Raw genomic sequence first — 20,337 nt, 5'->3', positions numbered from 1 at the left:
AAATAGCTCCATTCTAATTGGTTCACAAAGAAAAATAAACACTTATATTATTCTAATATCCCCAAATTTCTCAGGAAATAAAGAAATCAGACATGTAAAACCTGGCTTAACAAAACAATCTTACAGAAAGCTTAAGATCAGAAGCAGGTCCATATAAAAACACAAGTTCGTGTAATAAAGTTGAATCTTTTACAAACTTAGGCTGATTTAATAACTTTTGGTTTGAAAACAGCTGTGTGATTCTTCCCTGGTGTTATCAGTGTGGTCCTATTAGTTTGCTATTGCTGCATAATAATATTACCACAAATTTCTCAGCTTAAAGCAACACATTTATTAACTTTTAGTTTCTGCTGATCAGTCAAAGCTAATTTTATTAGGCCTACTGCAGTAAGGGAAAACACCTTGAGAGATCTTAGTAATGTCTCAAAATGGGGAGATGAGGGAAGGGCTTGGGGATCTAGGCTTAAGTGGTTGAAGGCAGGTTTGTCAAGACAAGAAAAATAATTGAGATGAGGGGCAGTCCTTGACATAATAGTTTAGGACTGAGGGACAAAGCAAAGCCAGCTTCTTGACATGAGTCTTGATAATCAGTAAATGTTTTTTATAAGCTACTTATTTGGCCAAGTGAGCAATCTATTATCCTGATAGAGACAGAGCTGTTGGGCCAGATGAATAAACTGTATGGATAAACTGCTTTTCAGGAATTTCCTGAAGCAAATAGTGAAACTGTTCATGGGCTTACAGCTTTATATTCCTAGGCAAGAATTTCCTGGAACAAATATTAAGTCATACTGATACAGGGGAGTCTCAGTTCTCAATCCTAATTATTAAGCTAAGTAACTACAAACAGTTTAAATTCTTAAATTATAATTCTGATAAATGATTTTCTAAGCTGTTATATGTCAACTTAACCAAGATCTTTATTTAACTTTAAAACCTTGGACTATTCTTAAATCAAGTTATTTAGTGCTTAACCTTGGACAATTAGATAATTTCTAAGTGAAATATAACATGAAACTGTGATCACCCAACATATTTATATATATATATATATGTTTTTGTTTCTTATAGTGGATATATTTATTGGTCATGTTAATGATTGTGTTCATTTTGCTAATTTTAAAAGGTGAAAAATGGATGTGTGTGACTCTAGAGGGTCTTATGCATGTATTTATGAGTTTTGTTAATTTGCTGTGTATGACAGATTCCTCTACACTCCTTTCCAGTTTTTTCTGTGAAATAGAAATTAGTTACTTTAACTGAATGTTATAATGCATATGAGTAATCAATGACTGCTAAAGTAATAGTACAAGAAAAGTACAATTGTGAATGCGAGGTAATAGAATGTGCTTTTGTTTTCAAGGAAAGGAGAGTATTCTTGTCTTTAAAAGTCTGGTTCTTCCAAGAATGTAAAAAATGATTGTGTAAGACAATCTTGAATAAATATAGAAAGTTACAGATTGGCAGGAAAAAAATTATATTTGCCTCAAACTATAAATAATGAATCTGAAAAGAAGCAATGAAATGTATGCAAATTTTGACAAAGTTCACTGTTTTGATGGGTTTATTTGTAAGATAATTTTAAAAAGTAGAGCAGGGAGCTCATGAATCCTTTACTGCTAAATATAATAATAATGCAAGACTAGAATTTCATTTTCTATATATTAAAATGACAGTTTATCTTAAACTCTTTAGTCTTCTCTTAACAAGGGGTAGTAAATAGTTATTCTTTTACATTCTGTGTGATCCGTCTGCATGTTGGAAACTCCATATACCATCAAAACAGTATTCTGTGTTTGTGCTGACTTTCTCAAGCCCTTGACTATTAAGCAACAAAAACATAAAGTTTCTCATTTCTGAAAAAGCTAAGATTCCTTTCAATTATGTTACCTTCTTATTTAGAATACTGTATTCTCACTTTATTAGGTAGCCAATTTATTGTTTCTCAGGTACACATGAGCCTGTTTTAATGCATGATCTAAAGTATTCTAATAACTTTTGATTTTGTTTCCCACAATCATATCTTAGATTCAGAAAAATAGTTTTCAGGATTTTCTTTACACATAAAAATTCTTTGAAACATCCCATAAAGACCCCAGGAAATTCATGAAGATTTGTCTTTTTGCCTATAAAAGAGGTGATGTCCCAAATAATTCTTTTCTTAACATGTTGTAAATTTCATGATTAACTCAACACCAGTCTAAGAACTGATCAAATTAAAGGGTAAATTTTATAGATAAAATATTATTCATATCTATGTTTCTGACATTATACACATGATAGAATGAACTGGGAGGCCCTGGAGATTTGTCAGTGCTCTCACTGTCCATAAAACAGTCTTACTCCCAGGAAAAGCACTGACCAAATTATTACAAAAAATTACGTACTTCATTCAATAGAGAATTTTACTGTCCTCAGTTTTGACATTGTAGTTACCATATATGTTAACCATAATCATTTAGTCTCAATGACAGCTAATTCCTGTTATCTTCTCATGTTAGCCACCAGGACCCATTTTAGTTCAGAAAGAGATGACTTCATGAAAGTAGGCTGATAACCCAAGATGCAGCAGAATAAGAAATAAATACATAAAGCTAAATGAACTGATAGTAAATTTAATTATAGTTATTTGGTTTGGAACACTGATGACATTCATTTGCTAATTGTCTATTTTCTGATGCTTATATGAAGTCCTTGACTTGGCAGTTTATTTCTAGCTCCCTTACCCTCCACATCAAATGGAACTCTCAACATCAAATGAAACATTTAAAAAATGGCTCCTAACTCTCAATGCCTCTTTCAAATTTTAGAACCAAATATCTCTACTGAGTGTTCAGTTACTTGCATAGGGTCCAAAAGAAGTTGTTCTCCTTTCACCAAGTATCAAATTCTTATTGAAAATTACACATTGCACTCCAACAGAGAAGATTTTGACATTGTCATTCAAGGTCATACCTGAGAGTTATGTTTGAAAATAAATGGCATTTAATCAGATATGGAAATCCCATCATTTAAAAGCAAGTGCTATATTTTATATGTGAAAGTAATGCCTACAAATTTCAACCCCCCAAATACTGGCCTGGTACCTGTTTCATGGTGAAAGCCTCACAAGTCAAAAGCAGCATCACTCACTGGCTGGCCAGGAACCTCCGCATATGTGGACTTCAAGTGGAGAGGAGTTCACCAGATCCTATAAGCAATGAGGTGAAATCTTGGTAGACAGATTTTCTTAGGCTTGGTTTCTTAATCTTAGGATAGAAAAAAAAATGCTTTTAAATAATTGAATCTTGTATCTCTTAATGAAATTACTCAGCAGAATTTAATTCTTTGACTTCTACAGTTGCTCAGTACCAAATGCTCAAGGAGGTTATATATACTGTTAGTTAATACCTTTTGCTGAACTATGTAAACAGTCAGTCCAAAACATAATGAAATCAGCCTTTTGTGTGTGGGATCAAAAATAAATCTCTAGAAGTTATTTATGAACAAAAGAATGGACTGTTGAGTCCAAAAGAATGGACTGTTAAAAATTATTTAAAACTTGTATATAAGGCAAAAAGGTGGGTGACAGGACCTTTCAACGTCATACTGGAGTACTGTTTAACAGACTAAACCAAGAATTATTTAATTATCTAAAAGAATGCATCCATGTTTGACTTGGCTATTTTCTATTAATTAGACACCCAGTCTCCACGGCATATATGTTAACTGGTAGAGAGCAAATTTAAGAAAACTTCTGGCAAATTTACCAGTGTCAACGAACTTTGAAGGAAGAATCTTTTATTAAGCATCATCTAAGTGTCAAAAACTATACATTACTCATTTAGTCATAAAAACAACCTTGAGTGATAGGTCTTATTATCCTCATTTTACAAGTAAGTTGAAGTTCAACAGGTAAAATGATATGCCACATTATTTACCTAGTAAATGGTGGAGCCGGTGTCAAACCATGAATATTCTTTCAAAACCTACACTATTTTTTACTACATTATTCTATCCCTGTAGTAAAAACTTTTTACTAACAACCACAAAGTTGTACCTGCCACTTCCGCAAACCAAAAATGATGTCTAAATGTCACCTCAAAAATAACAATGCTAGTTAGAAAGGCAGAATTTCATGATAGGAAATGTAAATGCATGTTCCACCTGCACAGAGTAAAAAGATATATGAGTCATCTCCTGCAACTGACTAAGTGTTTAGCTGAAGATTGCTCTTTATCATCTAGCTAGATGGCAATTAGAAGAGTGTGGGACAAAGTATCCCTTAGGAAAAACTGGTTAAAGAATAAATCACTTAAAGTACTTTACAGATGTTACCTAATACATTTTCATACGTCCCTGTGAGCCACACAGTGTTATACAAAAAGTGATCCTAATTTGCTTACGGCCGTTCAAAGGTGATAGAGTGTAAAGTGGAAGGCCAAGATGCTGCGAACAAAGTTAGACTTACCTGAGGCCTTGGGCAGTTTCGGCCATTTCAGCTGAAACACCACTAAGTTAATTAACCTCTATTGTTTTCCTTAACCTGCTTAGTGAAAATGTCAGGACCTTTTGGGCCAGAAGGCGGTGTGAAATCAGGCAGGTCATTTAGAATTTTTCTTCTCCCCTTCAAGTTGCCCCACTCTGAGCTGATCAATGGTTGACATCCTTCACCTGAGAAACAATGGGAGCTATTCATATTCGCCTTCCCTAAGGGATTTTTTTTTTTTTTAAAGCAGTGAACTGTGAATTTCCAGATAATTTAAAACAACTACTCTACAGAAAGGAGAATGTGTCTTAGCCTTTGAGGAAGACCTAGGGCAAAATAACTGTTACACTATCATCCCTCCCCCACCCTTTATTTGTTAACTGTTGACAGGAAATGTTGATTTCCCCTGAAAAGAGAAGTGTGCAGCTTGGAGTGGAGTGGTAAATGCATTTTTCTGTCCTAGAGAAAGTGTATTGAGGGGGATGGGATGGTGCAGAATTTCACACCTGAAAATGTAGTATGTAGTGGATTGTTTGGGTTTTATTTTAAACATACTTCAATGTAAACAAGAAGAAACTGAAGAAATGTTATGATATTCCTTCCCAAGCTTGCCCTTACTCCAGTCTTTCCCAGGTCAGTAAGTGGTCCCTGAAGCCACCAGCTGCTCAAGCAGGAAACTGAAGTCACCCTTGATTCTGCCTCTTCCTTATCTTCCCACAAACTATCTATCAGCATTTTCTGACAGTTTTTAGTACTAAAATCTATCTCCAATCTCTGCATTTTTCCCCCATCTCTTCTGTTTTCACCTTTATCCAAACTAGTAAAGTGAATGAGTCTACCAGGGAAGGGAGTGAAGACCTTTCTCCAAAGTACAGCTATTTGGGGAACACTACAATTGGCAGAAGAAGGAAAGAAGACAGAAGAGAAGCTGAAAAGGTGGGAAAGCAGAATACAATTGGGGTAAGCAGAGAATTTAGACAGAAAGGATCAGAAACCTAAGGTTGACTCCCAAGTGTTTCCCAGTCTGAAGATAAGGACAGGTCTGAATCTGCTGTGAATTCAGGATGTGTTTCTTATACTGAAGAATATTATATCATGTATAAAACTTTTACTTTATAAAATTTCCAAATGATTAATAGGAAGATTTCTGTATAAATTTTTCAGATAAAATTTTCCAGATTAAAAAATATATATATATAATAAAATAATTGAGTAATACTTTAGAATTTCTTACTGTTCTGTATCAGTTTTTGAATACTTCAGTACATACAAATCAGATATTTGGTTTTTGCTTTGCTTTGCTTTGGGTACACTCAACTTGATCAAAAAATCCAAAGGTCAATATTCAAATTCACAGTAATAGAAACAAGTTTTCAGTCTTCTATAGGAAACTGTTCATTTGTTCAAACAAGCCAAATTCACCTTGAAAAATATTCCTCTATCCCATAATCTTAAAAATTCTAGGAAGAGTATCTTAATTTTCTCCAGTGTTACTCATTAAATGATCTTTAATCTGAACTTAAGAAATAGTAATAATATTCATATATTAATATTCATACATTAAAAGATAAATTTTAGAAGAGGATATAGCATGACTCTCATACAGATATAAAATGAACATGTGTCAAAGCTTTTATTTAATTCATTAATTAATGAGGGAACCAGAAAGATATTACAATTGGTTCAAAGGAGAACTCGAAGAATCACATATATAAGGGCATTAAGAATGGTGAAATAAATTTGCTTAACAAATGTAAAACTTCAAAACTGCTCAACATCCACAGGGCAATAATCAACTGAATCCCAATGAGATATAATTTGCATTTCTTTGGACAAGAATCATTTGCATTACTATAAGTATTATATAACTTACAGCAATGTAAAATAACTCAAAGACAATGAAAGATTCAGAGGCCCCATAGAATCAGATAATCTGAACAATGCCTAGTTTCCCACTGAAGACAACCATAATATCTTGGTCTATTTCTAAGTCTTTCACAAGTTTTCCCTACAAATAATATGAAAAGTACTAACTCCCTGTGCCCCAATGCATAAAATCTGGAGGGAGGGGAATGGAGAGGAAGATAAACATAGTAACAGAATAAATTACAAGGCACAGTGAGATATGTCCCAAAAGACAGAACTGATAATTTCCCAATACACTCAATATGCACAAGGAAGGAAGGTATCTGTTCTGATTGTACAATGCCTGTGCTCAATACATACTTAAGCACAGATAGAAACAAAGTACTAAGACAAATCAGAGGAAGGAAAGAGTTATATTTCCCTAAGGAGCCATGGGGCTTGGTTCATGGAGGAGACAAAATGTAGCAGGTCTTTAAATTAAAGTTTTTCTGGTTGTGGTAATCATTTCATAAAGTATGCATTTATCAAAACATCATGTTGTACACTATAAGCAATTTTATTTGTCAATTATACTGCAATAAAACTGGAGGGGGGAAAAAGCAGAAAAGTTTTAAATAAGCAGAACATGAGGTATGTGGGAGAAAGTATTTCAAGCTAAGGGAATAGTAAGAGAAAACCAACAGATATATCATGTTCCTGGCTTGTAGTTTAGCATGGTTGGATAAAATGAGAGCTAGAGAGAAGAGATGGAGACTTGGTCCGAAATCACAGACAACCTCACACATGTTAAGACGCTCGGAATTCACTTTGCTGCAATAGAGAACCACCAAAGTTTTTAAGCAGGAAATGTCACGATCAAATATAAGCCTTAAGCAAATAATTCAAGCAGCAATTGGTAAAAAAAGATTGAAAAAAAGTGAGAAATTAGAGACAAGGAGGCCAGTTGAAACCTGTTGCAATGGTCAAGTTGGAGCCTAAACCAGAGTATTCTCAGCAAAAGGAAAAAGCTTTGAGGAAGGCATTAACAAACAGAATACAGTGATTCACTAAGTATGTGATTCTAGGCTTTTGACTGTGTATTCCTATCAGTTAAAAATTTGAGCATGCACCATTTATTTAGTGCACTGCTCTACTAATGAACCAATACATGTAATTTGAGGCATTCATAAATGTCCCCAATTTTTTTTTGCTCTCAAAGAGAAAGGTTTAATTCATATTTGGATGCTTAACTTCTAAATGTCTTGTTAATTTTGATGGCTTCATATTCAGAGTAACTCCCATCTCAAAGCACCATATATTTAGAGCAAGACCCATGGTTTATGATGAGTGGATGTAAATTCTTATTTCAAACAATCTTGATAATTTTATAATTTTTTCTAATTTCTTACAGATTTAAGTTGTTCATATATGTGTATGTCAGGTACATACATTTTTGATATACAATCAATATATAACCTGTGTCAGTTATGATATGTAATACATATGATACACATCGATACTTTTTTTAACCAGGTAACAATGCTGATAAAGAGCTTATATTAGAAGATTCCTTTCTGTATATCCTTCTTGCTTACCAGCACTTATTTGATTAGAGTCATCTTCAATTCACATTCCCCCTGGGGATTTTTAAAGTCACTTTCTATTTTGTGAGTTTAAATAAAAGTATATAATATAATCTGTGAATCCATTTGATAAGCTTATAGGAACAATATGCTGAAAGTCAACAAATAAGTGAGCCATTGTCCATCTCTCCACATGTGTGACTAGGTTCTCAAATGAAATGGTATTGATACAATCAAGGACATAGATGAAAGACAGCTTTGGGAGAGAAGAGGAATTTTTCAAGTCAGAAGGAACTGCAGTTAATACTGAATTGCACACTCAAAAGTTGTTAAGAGAGTAAATCTTAAAAGTTCTCATCACAAGAAAAAAAAATTCTGTAATTACGTATATATGTATATATGGTAATGAATGCTAACTAGACATTGTAGTAATCATTTTGCAATGTATACATCAAATCATCACACTGTACACCTGAAACTAATATAATGTTATATATCAACTATAAACAGTATGAACAGTAATGAAATGGACACAGTGGAGCAGAAAAACAATTATACCAAAAGATTCTCACCTCAAAACTGTGCCCCTCCTATTGTGCTGGCTAGTCCTTTTCAGTCCTTTTTCCTGTCTTCTTCATCCCCATGACCTCCTGTGGTACAATGGGAAATAGATACTGGTTAAAAAAAGAAAAAGAAAGGAAGGAATAAAGAGTGGTCAGCTTTTTGTTTGCTTGGTTTGGTTTGATTTGGTTTCAAGTAATGCAAGGTTGAAAGAGTTCCTATTAGATGGTTTCTTTTTTTATCAGATTCTTAGGGGTGAGGTAACCTGTTAAGCATTAGTAGTTAACATTCTGGATGGTTTAGAGGTAGGCCAAAAAACATGGAGCCACTAACTAGTTTTTAGTATTATCAGATTTGAGTTTAAGGAAGTTCAGTCTGTTAGAGATAGAGAGCTGTAAGATTGGATTTTTGAGCCAGATCTGAGGAAGATGAGTTTAAAGGATAAGAAATCCAGGCAAGAAATCATGTCTTAACCAAGGCAACAACAAGGGGATGGAGAAAAGGGAACATATTTGAGGGTTATTTAGAAGGGAGAATAGGAGTGGAGCAAGTGAAAACTGAAAAGTCAACACTAGCCTTTCTAAGATATTCGTCAGAGAAGGAAAGAGATGAAGAGGTAAACACACAGAAACACACAAGAAAAAGTTACTGGTGGAAGGAAAACAGCCAGGAGAGAGAGGGAGAGTTTAAAGAAGACACAGAGAGAGTATGATTGACACAGAGATAACTGATAGAGTCATCAACACCCCCAAGAAAGGGGGACAGGAAGAGGAGGATTAGCTTTAAACTAGAAGGAAGGAAGAAAGTGGTCCACAAGCTATTTACAATATTTCAGAGAGCCTTCTGGAAATTGCAATTAAATAAAATGTCAAGTTTCTTTACTTTTGGCAGGCATTAACTCAACCCTGCAGGCTAACACTGGTTATCGTGAGCTGATCAGAAATTCTAATTTGCTGTTGATGACATCATAGAAATTTCTAGGATGCGATTGGTAGCCCATATACTGTTAGCAGAGTTACTTCTCTGTTTTTTTGTTTTTGTTTTTTTTACAGTATCTGATTTAATTCTTTCAGTATGTGTGATCAACCTTGGATCAGAAGAATGACAGCCAAAATTAAGCGACCATTTCCAGGGAACAGTGCCTAGTGTTTGTACATTCATTTAGCTCAATTGCTTATTAGCATTACATCCATGACAGTGATGTATGTGATTTCATTTAAGTGACAAAATCTCTCAAGATAGGGGTTCCATGGATGAAAACATAATAGTCCTCGGGTGAAAATAATTGGGATGACAAGATCTCTACGGTCCCTTCATATCTAAGTCTATAATTTTAGGAAGGGCCTATAAACACAAGTTCAGGAATGGCTAAATGAGAAAGTTGTGAAGAAAACACTTCAACTAACCAAATGACTCACTCTAAGTAAGGCAAGTAGGAAGGGATGCAATGTAAGTATTTCCACCTGGAGGGCAGCAGAAAGGATACCATCCTCCCTCCCCGCCCCGCCCCACTGCCCTCCCCGCCTTAAAGAAAAGGGGGGAAAGGAGGTGAGGGATAATAAGCACTTATCGAAGGCAAAGGAGTGCTCCCTGTATTGCTAACCACAGAAATTTAACCAACTTTTGGAGCAGGAACGACTATCCTGAGAACACTTTTTTATGTTTGGCCCATCCACCTAAACAATCCTTGCGGTAAGAGTGGGGTCCTTTTCTCACCAACACCTACACTAAGCTAGGTTCACTTTGTACCTTCTACTCTGTACTTTGGGGTACTTTTCACCCCCTGGAACTGGGCAAACCAGACTTTTTTTTTAAAGTTCCAAGAAAAGTAGACCAAAGCAGTGAGTTATGAATCTTACCCGTGGGTTGAGTGCTAAGGCTATCAACAGTCTCAACACCTGGCAAACATCTCCGGGCGACCAGACTGACCAGTTAGTCTGACGAGAAGCCCGGGCGACACTGGGTGGCCTTCGCATCCAGTTGGGCAGGTTCAGGGAGTAGAAAGCTCAGCAAAGGGTGTGTCGGGGTAGGAGGAAGCGGACTTTGTATACTTTTCCGGAATAGTAGTTCTACTGCCTCAACTTGGACTCCGGTAGCGGCCAGCAAGCCAACAGAAAGCCCGGGGCTCGCGTTCGGGCCACTTTGGACCCCTGTTCTCCTCACCTCACACCCCCATGTCTCTGCCGTCGCCCGCCGCCGCCCGTGACCCGGTGACCCCGGAGGGCCGTCTGGAGCCCATGACCCCGGAGCTCTGGGTATCCGGACCCCCCTTGCAGGCGCAGCCGCTATTAAGACGGGAGGCTAAAGGGGAGGAGGAGGAAGGGGAGGAGACGGGCGTCCAGGGCGCCTGGAGAACCCGTGCGGCGGAGCAGCGGCGGCGGGGCTTGGGGGAGGCCGCTGAGGCGGCCGCGGCCGAGGAGGGGCAGGTGGAGGCTGGGGGCGCCGCGGCGGCGGCGGCGGCGGCGGCGGGGTCAGGCTCCCCGGCAGGAGGCGCGGGTGACAGCCGCGAGTGCTGGCGACGGCTCCTCGCCTGGCTGCGGCGGCGGCAACCCCAGTGCTGCCCCTGTGCGGCGCCCCTTTCCCGCTCCGCCGCGCACTGTTGTCATGGAGGAACCAAGATGGCGGCTCTGGCCTACAACCTGGGCAAGCGGGAGATCAACCACTACTTCAGCGTGAGGAGCGCCAAGGTGCTGGCGCTGGTGGCCGTGCTGCTGCTAGCGGTGTGCCACCTCGCCTCCCGCCGCTACCGAGGTGAGCGGGCCCTCCCCCTGTCCCGGCCGGCCGGGGGAGGAGGCGACGCGGCGGCTGGAGGCCGCCCCCCTCGCCCGACACACGCCCACGCTCACGCGGCCGCCCGCCGGCGCGCCAGCCCGCGGGGGAGGCGGTGCCCCCACGTGCCCCAAGGTGGCCCCGGCGGCGAGCCAGGCGCCCCTAGCCGTTTGAACGGACCCCAGTTCAGATGGCCTCAGGTCGAGGGCCCAGGGGCTTGGGCACCCCCCAGCTGCCTGCGCTGGGGTCCGGGGCGCCAGTCTGGGCCGGTCCGAGGGGCTTCCGGGGTCCTGACACCTGCGCGGGCTGAGCCGGGGGAGATGCGCCCGGTCCGGGGCTCGCGTGCTGGAGGCGGGCAGGCGGCTCTCAGGGGCCAGCCCGAGGCGCCTGAAGGCCCGGCCGCCCTGCAAGGGGGTACCGCCGGCCCAAGTGGGGTCTCCGTTTTTGCGCCCCAGGGGTTCGGCTGTTTAGCCTTTGTTTAGTCCGTCCTCTGCCCCGTGACAGCGTGCCGAGCTGTTGGACAGCGGCAAGGGCCGCCCCATTTCCTTTGCTGCCGGAGCGCCAGCTGGCAAAAGATGCCCTTGGCCAAATGGTAGAGGTGTCACCCAGCCTTTGTGATTCAGAAACCTTTCAAGGATTCTGGTTGCACACTTTTTACAAAGTAGAGGCACTGGAGCAGATATTTGAAAAGAAGTTACAGGTTGACAGGAGTTGAAGTGGGCAATAGAAAGCAAGTTGGGAGCAGTTTGAAAGGAGGCCTTCGCTGCTTTGAAATTGGTGTAAAGGGGAAAAGGAAACATGACCTTATTTCAGAACGAATTATCCTCCAATAATCAAGGGATATTTACTTGTCCTTGCTGATTGATTTTTTTCTTAGTTTTCTCTGTAAAAATGCCACTAGGACACAGGTTGACAGGCTGAGGGAAATTAATAACGATAGGATCTTTTATTTTCGGCTCTTAGTATTATCGAAGCCATTATCTGGACAGCTCTTGGTGACTGTGAGAGTAATTGGTCAGGATGTAATGTGTAATAGACAGGTGAATATTTAACGCCTTTCTCATTTGATTTCTCACCTACTTTGGCAAAATATCCAGTAAACGGGGCACTGGAATCTGAACTCTCTTCCCATCCTAGGAAATCTTTCAAAGTGTAGGACATTTTGATCAATTCTGCTGCTTTGTTTCTGCAGTGCTTGAAGATTAAAAATCTTATGCTCTAGTACCCTACTGGATGAATAACCCTTTATATAAGTACACTAAATCAACTAAAAAGATACATTCTTTATGCCTGTTTGGCCTTTCTCCTCCAGCCTCCTATAGATCACAGCCACATGACCTGACAAGACTTTGGTTCCTCTGCAGTGGCTGTAACAGAAGTTCAATCCTTTCATCTACAAAATAAAGCTAGCAATTTGATGTATTAATTTGTGGTAATTTTGAAGAAAAATTTCTAACTACTATCATTTTATGCTATTTTGGTATGACAGTAATCTAACTCAATTTTATGTATGTGATAGTTGAGATAAATTTTATAACTGAGATGCTATAGTCCTAAAGCTAAACATGTAGTCCCACCTCCCTTTTTAAAATTGTGCTTTTATCTTTTGATAAGCTTGGATCCTAAACATTATATTTAGATTATATATTTCATCCTTTCAAGATCTGTCATCTGTAGAGAAAATAGAGTGTCAGATGGAACCTTATGATTGAGTGTAGCAATCTGGGATTGTTTACAAAGCCTCCTCCAGAAGTTAGTCATCAGCTTCCACAGGTGCTTCAGTGCGCTGAGTGTGAAGCAGTACACCTGGTGTGTGTACTTGCCCAGACTGAATGTCAAGAACTTGAACCAGGGGTTGTTTGGGGAAAATACTGATCTTACCAGGAACTTTTAAGCCATCCTCATGCTTTGGCAGTGTGAAACTGAGTCAGATACAGTGCCCCTCACACAAGGATAACCATACACTTGAATCATAACATCATAAATCTTTAGAATAATAAAAGACCTTATATTAAATACAGAGGTTTGGGCTGTATATTAAAACTCCCAACGGTGGGTATGAGTTTGCCTTAGGTAAGGTTGAGGGAATGCTGAGATACTCTGTGTCTCTTGCTTTACAAACTACAGAAAGGAAAGGAAAGAATTAACACTACAGAAAGTGAAGCTTGGCCTAACTACATGCTAACATTGAGCGCTTATTATATGCCAGGTGCTGTTCTACTAAATGTTTTACATCTTTTAACTCATTTTATTTTTATAACCAGTCTGTGAGGTAGATACAATTACCGTATTTCATTCTCCCCCTCTCTCCCCCACCAGTTTTAACATCTCTGTAATCAAGATGAGTTTTTAAAACTTTGATTGCATGTCAAAGTTTAATTGATAACATTTTCCCTACTGTTACATAAAATAATGGTGTGTTTTATAATCAGTGGTCTTAGGGTCAGCGAATTAAAGTATTATTTACATTTTAAAGATGAGGCATGAGAGGTTAAGTTGCCTAAGGATACACAATTAGTCTGACTAAGCTAGAATTTAAAACCCAGTTAGTCGGCCTCATGCCATTATGTTATAGTCTGCCTTTCTGAGAGCTTCTTAGACAATGGTGATGCATGGAAGGTGGAGTGAGAAGGTAGTCTCCAGCAGGACATGGGTTAAAACCATTCAGATACACTAATTCAAACTCACAGTGCCAGCCAAGAGTTTTCCTATTCTTTTTCCAGTAAAGTGGTGATTTTATAAAAGTTGCATGTGTAAAGCTTCAAAATTTGACCAGCTTACTTTTTATTAGCTATGCTTATCTTTCTTCCTTCTTCCTAAACTCCAGGCTCACAGTCTAAATATGCTTTGCCCTTTTACACGTCTCACAGATATCTGATTTTCTATGCCTACAGTGACTTCTCTCTACTTGAAAGAAAGTGTAGATTTTTCCTTCAAGTCCTGGTTCAGATGCCACCAGCATAGAAGTAGGAATTAGGAATTCATTGTTTCTGCAGCAGTTAGTACATACTCATCCTGTTGTATTATAATAATATGTACCGACTCCCCCACACAAACTGTGAGCTTCCAAGGGTATTTTATTCATCTATAAATCATGAGAGCTTAACACACAGTAGGAACTCCAAAAACAATTATTGGATATTCAAGGTCTTTATTTCCTTCTCTTTCCTTCTTCCATTTGGTACTTTTGGTTTTAATTGAATTTCATGTTCTAATAGCATGTTCTGATCTCAACTTTAGAAAGTAGTGTGTTGTGGGGGTTTTTTGCATTATTAATATTATTTTCACATAATATAATAGAATCCCATTTAAAAACTAGTTATTCTTTTAACCACATTTTTTCTAAATTTTAACATTACCTAATCACAAAATGTCCATTAATATTGTGATTACAGATTGAAAACATCATTTCTGTGAAAAGAAGCCAGTATCTATAGCCTTAAGGGCAGTTCCAATCTGGATAAATTTAAATATTTTAATTGATAAAGTTAACTTGCTTCAGATGCTTTAATTTTATTGAAATCTAATTCCTTTCTATCACAAGGCATATTAAATGCAAATGTTAAGTATTATTGAATGTTCTGAAGAAAAATGAATTCAGAGCTTCAGAAATTAAAGAAAAGCAGCTCTAGGTCTCTCAGCCTTTTTTTTCTTTGCTGGAAAGATCCTGATCTACATGACACCACTTGTAATGAGACATTCCTAGCTTAGCTAAAGAAAAATGTAAATGGTGATTTTTCAGCACAGAGGAAAATATAACTTGCTGAATTTTAGGCAAGTAAAATGTTTTGCAGATCATATTGTAAACTTTATGATCTGGTATTTTCATGGTTGGTAGTAAGAAACACACAGCTTTAGTAGGGTGATTCAGTCAAAAGGTGCAATGTACCAAAGGTATTCTATTCAAGGGAAAATGTAAACTATCGTTTATTTAGCACATCACTTATTTTCTTTAGTTGTTATGTTTTGTTTTTCAGCTTTAAAAAAAAAGCTTATTTCTCTTTTCACTTGTTTTCTCTTAGTATCTTTCTATTAGAGAAAAATCATGCATAAAAATGTGAGACTTTAGATTGACAAACCAGAATGCTTATGCTTAAGATAACAGAATGAAGAGGAAGACAGCCATTCATCTAGATAATCTTTGTATTGGAGAAAGCTGAAGTGGATAATTCTATCCCTTTAGTTGCTTTTTTTGTTTTAAATTGTGTTCCTAGCAGCTTGATTTATCTTAGTACTTGGCAACTTTCATCTCATGCTGGTTATGTTAAAGTAGCTATCAGAATTATATGAAGCAGTTGAAAATAATGACTGTGGTTTTTTTTGCTTGTTTGTTTTCTTTTGTTTGGGATTTTTATGAATAAATTTTGAAAGGAAAATTATGTGCCAGCAGATGTTTACATATAGTTAGTATACATAATAAAACTGCGGCACACTAACTTATATTTTAACATTTAGATTTACATGTAGTGATTTTATCCAAAAAATATTTCCTTCCCAGGAAAAGAGAACTAGTTTTAGAGTATGGAATTTTGTGGAGTTTTCTTTTCTAGATCAGGTTAATTTATATTTAATCAAATATCATAGTATTTATGACTATTACTATTTTTTCAGTATATGTGCTGCCGAAGGAAGCACTGCTACTACTAATTTTGCTATGTTGGTGTCAGATATAAAAAGACCAGTCTCCTCTAGCCTTTTCAGTTAGTTAGTTAGCAGTTCTTTTACTTTTCTAACAATTCTTCATACTACGTTCTCTCTGTTAAAATAGTTGGTATGGTTTCTGTCTTCTGAGTGGACTTTAACTGATATGATACAGAGACTATTAATTCCATGTAAAAGGATTTTTTTAATTTGCATCATAAAATATGAAGAGTCATAATTGACTAGCATTCATTAGCAAATTAAGAATTTCTTCCCTGGAAAGGCTGGTGGTCTCTAAGATACTGTGTTTATAGTGTCTTTTGTTACTGACAACTTCAAATTTGTTTCGCTGTGGGGTATTTCTAATATGGGTTCATCAGATTAGAGCTGTTGATTTCTACTAGCTGAACTACTGGAAAATAATGTGTGATTAGTAATATAGAGGAGGAAAAGAAGAACTTTGCATTTTTAAACACATTTTCTGGTGGAGAAAGATTGGTTATTTTAAGATGTTGGTATGGAACTTTCATCTCCACAAAATCATTTTGATAGCCCATATAGATGGGGAACAAATGGCATAATCCCACACACTGAAGATTGATCAAGGTGTGTTCTTGTTTATGTTTCTATTAAAAACAAACCTCAGGTAACAACCAAAAACAAAAAAGAGAGGAGGAAGGGATAAAAAAGAAAGAAAAAGAAGAAAACCTCCACAGAATTTATACCAGTTATTTACAACTTCTTATAACATTTTTAGAAAATAGATGTGTTACTAACTCTCCACTTAGTTTAATAGATGTATTTAAAGAAGTAGAAAAGCTATAAATATGAAATTTTCATCTTAAACATTTACTAGATTTTTAATAGGATTTTACTATATGGACATTAAAAGAAGGCAGCAGGAGTGCTGTTTTTAGGAAATAACTTAATTGTGTGTTCCTATAGTCCTTTCTTTACTCTTCCTTGATTATTTATGTAGCTTAATTTCGTTTCTTAGAACTAGAATAGTTTTTAATAATTGGAAAGAATTAAGAACTGATTATAGTTTCCTTAAAGAGGTGTTATTAAAAAACCTTTGAAATACCAAAAAAAAAAAAAAAGCGCTAAGGCTACATATTTAATTGCAAAAATGTAATAATTGTTATTCTACTTTCCTTATCCAATTTTTCACCAACACAGTAATACAGTATTTTCACTTTTCCTTTCTTTTCTATTTTAGAATTTATGATACTTTTTCTTAAGCATACATGTCTTGCACTTGTATTACCTTTTATCCACGTGTTGGCCAGATAAATGGATAACTGGAATGAGAAAAGAGATGAGTTCTTCTCTTTTAGATATCTTTAGGTCTTTCCTATCCTTACCTGAATGGTTCAGTACCATTTTGTTCTGTAGTATCTCTCTTACCATACTTCCTATCTTGACCTTAACTATTTGTAAAACAAATAGAGATTGCTGTTGACTGTTAATAAAGAACTAGAGAACAAATTTTAAAGTACATGTATTCTATTAAAACCTAACAGGTAATCTATACATCTTGTTTTCCCCCCATCCTTTTGACATATTTGAACTTTTCTAATGCCTCCAGCCCCCTTTTTAACCAGGTACATTGATTATGTACATTAAGCTAATGTACGGTAAAATGGCCAAAGGAAGTAGGGTAACCATCTGTTCTAGTTTACACAGGGCTGAGAGGTTTTGCAGATGTGGAATTTTCTGTTTAAAACTGACAGTTCCAACCACACTGGAAGGAGTTGTTTGGTCATCCTAAGAGGAGGCAAGAGATAATCAAGAGATGTAGAGAGGCTGAATATTAATAACTAAAATCTGCATTTATTACAGGTTTCGATTGTGTGCATCTTCAGCCACCTTTTGGCTGACATAGTTTTAATAGTCTTGTCTTTGTGACATTGTAAAAGGATGAAATTTTATTAAGCTTTTTAAGAGGTTCTTTAATTTCTTTCTCCATTGGCACTTACAGAATAGGGATAGCCTGCTTCCTTTCAGGGAAGTTGTCAAAACGAGGGAGTAGGTTTATAAAATACTTCAATATTTACTAAGATATGCTAATGCACCAACTACTATAACAATTGAATAGGAAGTCATTTCCAAACTCTTGTCTTTTATCACCTAAACTTTTCTTTCCCAACTAGAATTAGGAGTAATAAGCAAATATAAAGGCTACTGTTAGGCAAGATGATGTCCTTAGAAAGAATACGTGAAGCAGAAGGCACTGCCAAAGCAGTGAATGTAGCATTTAGGATGACAGTCTTCTAAGGTGAGGTATGTCATTAGTGGCCCTTAGCCTTTTGAATAATAATGTATCGATATTTCTGTGCTTCTCATGGATGAGTAGTATGCACCTAAAAAATATAGTAAAGTGTAAAAAACTTTGTACTCTTTCATTTCAAAGGCTTAAATGGGGTCAGATAACCAATATATAAAAATTTAACTATTGTTTACAACATTGTTATGTTTAATTGTTATAGGCAATGATTCATGTGAATACCTTCTCTCGAGTGGCAGATTTCTTGGAGAGAAAGTTTGGCAACCTCACAGTTGTATGATGCATAAGTACAAAATAAGGTATAAAATTTCTTCATTTTGTTGTTTGTTTTCTTTTCTAAGATAGGTCTTAATATTTAGTAGAGAAGGATTGGTAAAGCAAAGAAAGTAATATATGGTACTTCTCTATGTGATGGTAGGGAATTGCTGACAAGGTTGGAGTGGGGTTGAGTCCAAGTGAGTATTCTTGCTCTAAAGCATCAGGGCTGTTATTATTGAGAGTTAGTTGATCATACACGGGCCAGTAGGTTAAACAAACCTGGCCACCTATTTCTAAGGCAACATAACTGTGTGTATAATAATCCTGTACTACTTTCTTCACAAATGATGTGCTTTGAAAATGCTGTATGCTGATTTTACTTATTTTAATTAATGTTTCTTTGTTGATTTCAGTGAAGCAAAGAACTGCCTTGTAGATAAACATATTGCATTTATTGGAGATTCCAGAATTCGTCAATTGTTTTATTCTTTTGTAAAAATAATTAATCCCCAATTCAAAGAAGAAGGAAATAAGGTAAAATTTGTCTATTCTTTTCATTAGAGTTTTGTTTTAGAAGTTAGCCAACTGAATAGTTATAGAAGGAATGTGCCCTTTCACATTAATAAAAGGAACTATTTAAGTTTTACTTTGGTTTTGGGAAAGGTGGAGGGAGAAAACAGGGATGATTTGCCATAATGGGGAACATAAGAAAAAGAAGTGGTAGGCTTACCTATCTATTGGCAAGTTTTTTATTGACTTAAACTTCTAGTTCTCAGAAATACTAAATTCTTTCCACAGAAAAACGTTAAAATTCTTCAGAAAGAAAACAAAGAACAGATATTCCTTATCCTCCGTTTAATATTTTGCCACATTTCTTTTCAGTCTCTTTCTTAAAAAGACATACTTGTAATCTTTTTAGCATATTCAACTTTATATTTTGCTTTTTTCCCTACCACTTACCATAATTCACAATATTATATAATAAATGTAAGTATCTTCTTAATGGTAGCATATTATTGAGTGGATATAATGTGGTTTTATAAAATCGTCCCTTAACTTTTTGTAGTTTTCTATTTTTTTTATTTTGCAATTTAGAAAAGGACATTATCAATTCTATCTTTGTGCAAAAACTGTTTTTTAAATTATTTCTTTAGTATCAGATCTCTACAATGGAAATATTAGGTTAAAGAATATAAATACTTAAAAAATTATTGATCATATTGTTAAACTGTTTCAGTTTATACTATAATTAGTAGTGTGCATTGGGGCCTACTTTTCTGCAGCCTTGCTGGCACTGGGCAATCATGCTATATAATTAAAATGATAATGTAACAAATTTCTGCTTTTTTTATAGAAAATTTTTCATTTAAAAATGTATCTTTTTTTGAAAACTAACAAGGATGAACATCTTTCTTAATGTTTGTTAACTGATTTATTTGTAAGTTAGTTAATTGTTTTGTGAATTAGCTCATCATATCCTTCTGTTTATACATTTTTAAGTGATCTAAGGTTCTAATCCCTGTCTTCAAGTGCATGGGAGTGGGGAACATCAAGAAAGAGAAAAGTACAAGAAATTTCAGAATTGTAGGGTTAATAGCTTATGAATTTATAATGAAACTCTGCCTGTACACATCAACTTGCCCAGTGGTAAGGAACTGAAAAATCAGGGGCTTCAGGGCTAAGTAACTAGTCTCATAGTGATGATGGTAATAGATACTAAATCCTTAGGAACTATTTCTTGTGAGAAGAGTCCATAAGCTATTAGAGATTTTGTTTAGTGAGAAAAGCTGGTATAGATTTTAAAGCTGAATAACAGAAGATAAAAATTCAACTTTTCACTTTATTTGATATCTATAAATGTATTTTCCATTTCTATTTATAAATACAAAATTATACAGAAGAGTTGGAACTATTTAATGACATGA

General features: G+C 36.6%; 1 protein-coding gene and 1 long non-coding RNA gene across 4 annotated transcripts in view; one reads left to right on the top strand and one right to left on the bottom strand.

Annotated features, from left to right (window-relative positions):
• Window positions 1-20,337, bottom strand: part of LOC106728889 — a 488,051-nt gene that overhangs the window by 418,911 nt on the left and 48,803 nt on the right. For 2 of the 3 annotated variants that reach the window (XR_004321544.1, XR_004321545.1), the window contains exons 1-3: window positions 10,317-10,453; window positions 8,469-8,546; window positions 3,087-3,248 (exon numbers count right to left, since the gene is read on the bottom strand). This is a non-coding gene — a long non-coding RNA (uncharacterized LOC106728889). Of the gene's footprint in view, window positions 1-3,086; window positions 3,249-8,468; window positions 8,547-10,316; window positions 10,454-20,337 lie in introns of those variants that run through there. The other variant, XR_004321543.1, reaches the window with a different exon arrangement.
• The window catches only part of CASD1 (CAS1 domain containing 1), a 43,236-nt gene continuing 33,499 nt past the window's right edge, over window positions 10,601-20,337 (top strand). The window contains exons 1-3 of the mRNA XM_032483982.1: window positions 10,601-11,208; window positions 18,357-18,453; window positions 18,826-18,946. Coding sequence (XP_032339873.1) covers window positions 10,632-11,208; window positions 18,357-18,453; window positions 18,826-18,946 — 795 coding nt within the window. The 5' untranslated portion in view covers window positions 10,601-10,631. The remainder of the gene's footprint in view (window positions 11,209-18,356; window positions 18,454-18,825; window positions 18,947-20,337) is intronic.

Source organism: Camelus ferus, chromosome 7 (assembly GCF_009834535.1).
Source record: "Camelus ferus isolate YT-003-E chromosome 7, BCGSAC_Cfer_1.0, whole genome shotgun sequence".
NCBI classification, from domain to species: domain Eukaryota; kingdom Metazoa; phylum Chordata; class Mammalia; order Artiodactyla; family Camelidae; genus Camelus; species Camelus ferus.
This window is presented reverse-complemented; position numbering and strand designations above follow the sequence as displayed.